The sequence below is a fragment of the Eimeria necatrix genome, genomic scaffold, assembly GCF_000499385.1.
Source record: "Eimeria necatrix Houghton genomic scaffold, Enh_scaff50, whole genome shotgun sequence".
Taxonomy (NCBI): Eukaryota; Apicomplexa; class Conoidasida; order Eucoccidiorida; family Eimeriidae; genus Eimeria; species Eimeria necatrix.
Window position 1 is genome coordinate 108,447 of NW_013651669.1, and position 6,279 is coordinate 114,725.

The following is a 6,279-nucleotide window of genomic DNA, read 5'->3' on the forward strand; positions in this document are numbered from 1 at the left end:
CATGGTGCTACCTTGTCACCGAAAAAATTCGCTAATAGCATTTATTTTGTGCTGGCGATTATAAACTTCTTTGGTCATATCTAAGCCGTTGAGCCCATCGCCCATCGGCTAGTACATTGCTGAGGCGCATGCGCTGGCAGTTAATGTATGTGGATTGGAATAATAATTCCCGTGATGGCTAGGCGCTTGGCGGCCGTTACTATCGGGCGCTTTGCTTTTGCGGTGAAGTCTTTCACCTGGTGAATGAAACCAGTTCTCTCTCTTAAATGTTGGCTGCCTTTGCTCTTTCATTTATGAAGTGAAAGTGCGCTCCCTTGCAGCAGTGTTAGTGAACGTGCAGGCAGCCTTTACCAGGATGCTAAGCACGCTGTGCTAATGTTCGGAAACTTTTATTTCCTCGGTTTTATACTCATCCTTTGTCACTCACGCAGCTTTCCACTCGGCGAATCAATTCTTGCTGGATCCTGGTGAGATTTATGATTGCAGTTTCGTATTTACGAAAAATAATGCCAGCTAATCGTGAGAACTTCCCGAAAAGAAATAATAGTTGTTCCTTGGTGATAACATTAGCCTGATTTCTCTCTCCAATAGCCGTTAAGTCTGCAAGAGTGACGACAGTGCTTTGAACCTCCTCTAGTGAGCTGGATATAGATGCTTGAGCGCCCAGAGTTTCGCAATGCATTTGTGGCTTTGTCGCTATTTTTTGAATTCGGTTCAACCACGGCGCCTGAATAATTTGTCTTTTTCAGTGCTAAACCGCCTTCACTGTGCCATCTCTGCATGCCGCATGCCACGTGTGGTGTGGTTTAATGCGGTGACAAAGGTAGTGAGCTTCACGAAAAGCAACGCGCATGAACTATTAAATTGCACAAACATAGAGAGCAGACGCGTGTGGAGAAGCGGAAGATATGCAGGAGCCATGAGTATGAGCGCTGATTGCCATCACATATGTTGTAGGTGTAGTTCTCGTATGGTGTGGTGTCACTAGTCGTTTCTGCTCTTGCAGTCATGGCCATTTTGATTTATCTATCCTTGCAGCACAAAAGTCAGCATTAGCTTTGCCGCGTTCAGGCATCAGCTTTCGAATGGGTGGTCTTGGTTTTTGAGTGGCAGCAAATGAGTCTTTTGACAGCGTCAGGATATGCTGTTAGGACCAACACTGCATGAATCTCTGCAGCTACCAGTCAGTGACATGCATCCGCGGCAAACTTTCCGCAAAATAGACTGAGTATGAATTGGGTGGCTTGCATACAATGAAGACCTTTTGTTTCGTTGCAATATCTACGTATGTATATGTCGTATGTTGTATCCCTTCCATCTGTGCTTGGTTCATCACTTCTCCAACCTGATTGTCCGTGTATGTGAGTGCAGACACAAAACTGCCGCAGCATTCGTCAGACGTGAACGCTCTTACATTGAGACAGCTTGTTGGAATAAATAACAGCATTTGCACTGGGTTCCAGTCTAACAAGGCCATCATGGGAAATGGATTGTACAAGTACAGATTTACTCTCTTGTTCCTAACATCTTTGAGGAGTCGCCAGCTGTCTCCATGTGCTCAGTGCTATTGGCAATTTACGGGTATTAGCGCAGGAATCGCAGTTCATTCTAGTGCGTGAATGCCAATCCGATTAGTGCCTAATGCTTTCGCAGTACACATGCTCTTTCAAATGTATTCAAGCTAGTTAACAAGCACAACAATGCTCATCAATTGCAGCGCGAGCCGTGCTTCTCTTGCACAGTTCCCAGTGTGGAACCCAGAAATGAATACAGTTGTATCAGTCAATCTTTGGTGCGACAGAGCCCCGAGTTAACTGCTGCTGCTGCTGCTGCCGCTGCACTGGCAGGCACCGGGACCAGCCCCCCAGATGCAGCAGTACCAGATCTTAGCTTCTTCAAGCTGCCATCCCCATGAAAGCACCAGTAAGGTCATAGCAAGCTTGAATGGCTGGACGAATGAGATGTAGCATGTCAAGCTGCTTGCCTCTATGGCAGCTGTTAAAGCCTCGGGAGCAGCAGCATTCTTCACAAGTCACATGACGTCAACGCGACTGCCAGCGTCACCTGCTGCATGCGAATCTGGAAAGTCGGCAATTTGTTGGGATGCTAATTTGACAAAATAAGATGAACAGGCCGAAACATCTCTCACAATTTGCTTCGAAGCTTTACCAGAGCACAATTTGCAGAAACGTGGCTTCCGAACTTGTGTCACTGTTCCTTTCAAACAACACGAGCGCAGGTGTTAACGAGAAGCACAAGGCGCGGAAAGGCATATAGTTTCAGTACAGACGTAGAGCTGATGCACTTGGTCTCAGCAGCACTGTTGCCTTTGCAGTTTGTGTAACAGGCTCGACTGCGTGTTTGGGCACGTTTAGAATGTGAGACGCTGAAAAGCACAGGTGACCAGAATGTTAACCCATAGCTCGCTAGCATGAATACACCCTCTTCACCGTGCTAGAGTGCCGTCTTGAGAAGCACGGAACAGTCGGACAGGAATCAAACGTTTTCTCGTAACTAGGTTGAAAATGTCAATGCAGGCCTGTTGTGATAAAGGGTCGACGTGAGGGGTCTACGGAGTTTCGCTTTACCGAACTCTACTAATAAAAATTGTAACAGGTACCAAAGTTACGCTCGAAACATTAGATCCTTAGCAAGCCTCTAGGGCTGCTTTTACACACTGACCAATGGAGGTGTGTTATCGGTATTTCGGGCAAAGCTATGGATGGAAGCTTGGTATCTGTGCGGTTATTAGATTGGGGACCACATGGAGTCTTGATGCGTTACGAATCATTTTTGCAGCTTGAACGCGCAGGTTTCTGACAAGCAGGTGGCGCTTTCGTGCCTTCAGGTTTTAAGAAGACCTCAGTTGCTCGCATGCCCTGTGGGGCTGCTGATCTTTGTCCCCTATTTAGGGCACATTACAAGAAGGTATTGCTTCTTCACCTTCACAGTTACATAATAGGCTTCGCGTTCTGAGTTGTCCTGGCGGTTACAATATTTTCTGGCTATAAGCTAAGCATATATGCTATTATGCATCGACTATTAGCACAAGGCTGACCCTGACGCCCTACTGAAATCAACGGCGCCGAAGCTTTCAGATGGCATTCCGCATGCTTGATGAGACTGGCACTAGTTCTGATTATAACTATTTCGCATGTGGTGAGCACCATAAGCAGTGCACTTTTTCCAACAGAGGCGATTCTCTCTTGCGCATGAGCTTCACTTACTACTTGTCCGATAGTTGACGTAAAAGTGTGATTGCAAACGCCGTCTCGACAGTGCGAAGTAAAGGAACAGAATACCTTCCCCAGCAAGTGCATCCTGCAATACAGTTGCTCAACAAATTCTGTCTTGGTTTGGAACAATTCACATTTTTGAGTTTGTGGAGGGATGAACTTCTGCTTGTCCCTACTGATGAGCGTGCCACTAACTCAGCATTTAGAAGAAGACGTATCAGCTGACTATGAGAGCGTTTCAATAAGAAATGGTCATTTTTCGTATAACAGTGGCGCTTCCAAAGCTAATGGTTCATCAAGCGTCATCTTTGTACTGTGCATTTGTAGAGAGCTTAGTAAAAGCTCCCTGCACCAATGGGAGAAGCGGTTCAGCGCCAGTGGAGTGTCACAATTCTCATGCTGTGCAAATCTTTTCTACACGGTTAATAAAAATTTCGCTCGTATTCGACAAGAGCAGTAGAACCAATATAAAGTGTTGCAAGCGCTGTTTGTGGAGTGGGTTGTTTGCTGCTCATTTTGTTATCATTTCGTCAAGTTTGCACTGCTCGATTGTATTGCATCTGAAGATTGGGCAAGTAAAGGACATGCTTAGAGCAATTACTAGGGGTTTCACTGCGCAGTTCATGTGACTTGTTAAAGATTTACGTCATGTTTGTACGCCAGAACCCAATCTATGATCAGTCATCCGTTCTAACTAGTGGGCGCACCCTTGCTGCTGGTGAGGGTGCATAAAAGGCGCAGATGAGCTTTGTCGATAGAAACTAATTCAGTGTGCGAAGTGAAGTACACGCCACGGCATTTGGATCTGTAGGGGGTGCGTCTGACCTTTACAAGCGGTCGTTCAATTTCCTAACCTTGTTGTTTCGGAGCAGCACTCCGCAAACGTCTTCCTTCTACTAAATCTCTGTTGTTTCCGGTTTCTTCCGTTTCCTCTTCATACATCGTTCAGCGCCCCTTGCAGAGACTTTCAGCTCTTCTGTCGTCGTGAGTTTGTTAGTTGCCTAGGTAGCGCCGAAGACCATTCAGTCGGCTATGTTCCTCTGCTAGCTAGTAACTGGAAATTCTCGTTTTGCCAGAGATGTGAATCAAGGGTTTAATCTTCGTCACTATGGATTCTGCTACACTGGGTAGGCTGGCGATTAGCTTGCCACAACCAAGTAAGCTTTGTAGCTACCCAAGCACGCTGCTACTGATGGCGCTACCGCGGAGCTCAGGGAGAAATTAGTTTTCTATGCGGTGACCTGTGAGTCAAAGAGCTTTGTTTGTGCATGACTGTCTTGCTCCTGTGACGGCAGTTTATGGCTTCACCTTGCAGCATAGCCCATGCTCAGAAAAGTACAGTAGGCCGGTGCGCTGACTGTTACGGAGCACTTCATCGTGCTTCCAAAATTTCGCTGCGTTGCCCATAGTTGGTACGGTTATGGATTCTTTAATTCCAACTTTTTGTCAAAAAGGACACAGTTGGAAGCGAAGTTTGTAAAACTGTCGTGCGATTGCCGATTGAACCCTATCTTGCAGGTGTCATATGCTGATCAGCTAAGCTGGCCACACTTCAGGAACTTTTATGTTTCCCATTTATACTCCGCAAGTGAGAACAAAAGCAGTGAGCAGGGATCCTCACGCTGTTATCTATGCAGTGAGTAAGTGCCCTTTACGGTCAGAAGCCACGTCACTTCTGTACATGCTGAACGGTGACAACAGTCGACAGTTTTTTCAGATTTGCGGGTTACGCTGCGTTATATATCTTTTTTACTATTCAAAGGAACAACAAATGCACTTAATTCGTACAGCAATGAATACGTTTGTCAGTTCATGTTTTAACTTCGACGTCTTAGCAGATTGTGATTCAGAAGATACAGTTTTGCGTTTACGCCTTAGGGTTAAGGGTTTTTAGGGATTAGGGTTTAGGGTTTAGGGTTTAGGGTTTAGGGTTTAGGGTTTAGGGTTTAGGGTTTGTGTGCAGGGCTGCAGCGGGAGGCTGCAGCGTCCAAGCTGCAGCTGCTGTGGGTGGCCTCCGCGCTGCAGCGCCGCCGCAACTTTTCCTTCAAACAACTCAGCGAGTCTTCGCGCCTTTCCGAGGCCAAGGCCGAGGAGTTGGTGGTCCAGGCCATTGGTCACGGGCTGGTCGACGCCAAGGTGGACCAGATCAACAAGGTGGTCCACGTCCGGTGGGTCGGGGTTTGGGGGTTTCGGGAGGGTTTTAGGGTTTTGGGGAGGTTTGGAGGGTTTTGGGGAGGGTTTTAGGGTTTTGGGGAGGTTCTGAGGGTTTAGGGGAGGTTTTTAGGGTTTCGGGGAGGTTTTTAGGGTTTCGGGGAGGTTTTTAGGGTTTTCGGAGGTTTTGAGAGTTTTGAGAGGGTTTTGAGGGTTTTGGGGAGGTTTTGAGGGTTTTGGGGAGGTTTTGAGGGTTTTGGGGAGGTTTTGAGGGTTTTGAGGGTTTTGAAAGGGTTTTGAGGTTTTTGAAAGGCTTTCGAGGGTTTCGAAAGGGTTTTGAGGGTTTTGAAAGGGTTTTGAGGGTTTTGAAAGGGTTTTGAGAGTTTTGGAAGGGTTTTGAAAGGGTTTTGAGGGTTTTGAGGGTTTTGAAAGGGTTTTGAGGGTTTTGAGGGTTTTGAGGGTTTTGAAAGGGTTTTGAGGGTTTTGAGGGTTTGAGGGTTTTGAAAGGGTTTTAAGTGGCGGTGTTTGGCTGTTGAAGAAGTTGGCGGAGTTTTTGTTTTTGCGATTTTTAATTTCGCGGAAATGTTTTTTCAGAGTTGAATTTATTTGAAGTTTAATTTAAATGAACAATTTATTGCAATTAATAATAAATAATAAATAAATAAATAAATAAATAAATAAATAATAAATAATTTGTTTAAATGAATAATATATTACAATTAGAAATAATAAATAAATTAATTAATTAAATAAATAAATAAAAAAATAAATATTTATTTAAATGGAAATCAAAACGCCAAGGAGACTTTTTCGCTCTCGTCGTTCTAAACTCAAACTTTCTTCATTTCCATCTTTGAAATTTATTTTGAAGTTTATTTTGAAATTTATTTTA

At 45.0% G+C, this 6,279-nt stretch overlaps 1 protein-coding gene across 1 annotated transcript in view; it reads left to right on the forward strand.

Moving 5' to 3' along the window:
• Window positions 1-4,344: 4,344 nt before the first annotated feature.
• ENH_00059870 (hypothetical protein) overlaps window positions 4,345-6,279 on the forward strand; it is a gene marked incomplete at both ends in the record, with an annotated part of 2,903 nt that continues 968 nt past the window's right edge. The window contains 2 exons of the mRNA XM_013577073.1: window positions 4,345-4,393; window positions 5,200-5,399. Of these exons, the coding sequence (XP_013432527.1) occupies window positions 4,345-4,393; window positions 5,200-5,399 (249 nt within the window). The remainder of the gene's footprint in view (window positions 4,394-5,199; window positions 5,400-6,279) is intronic.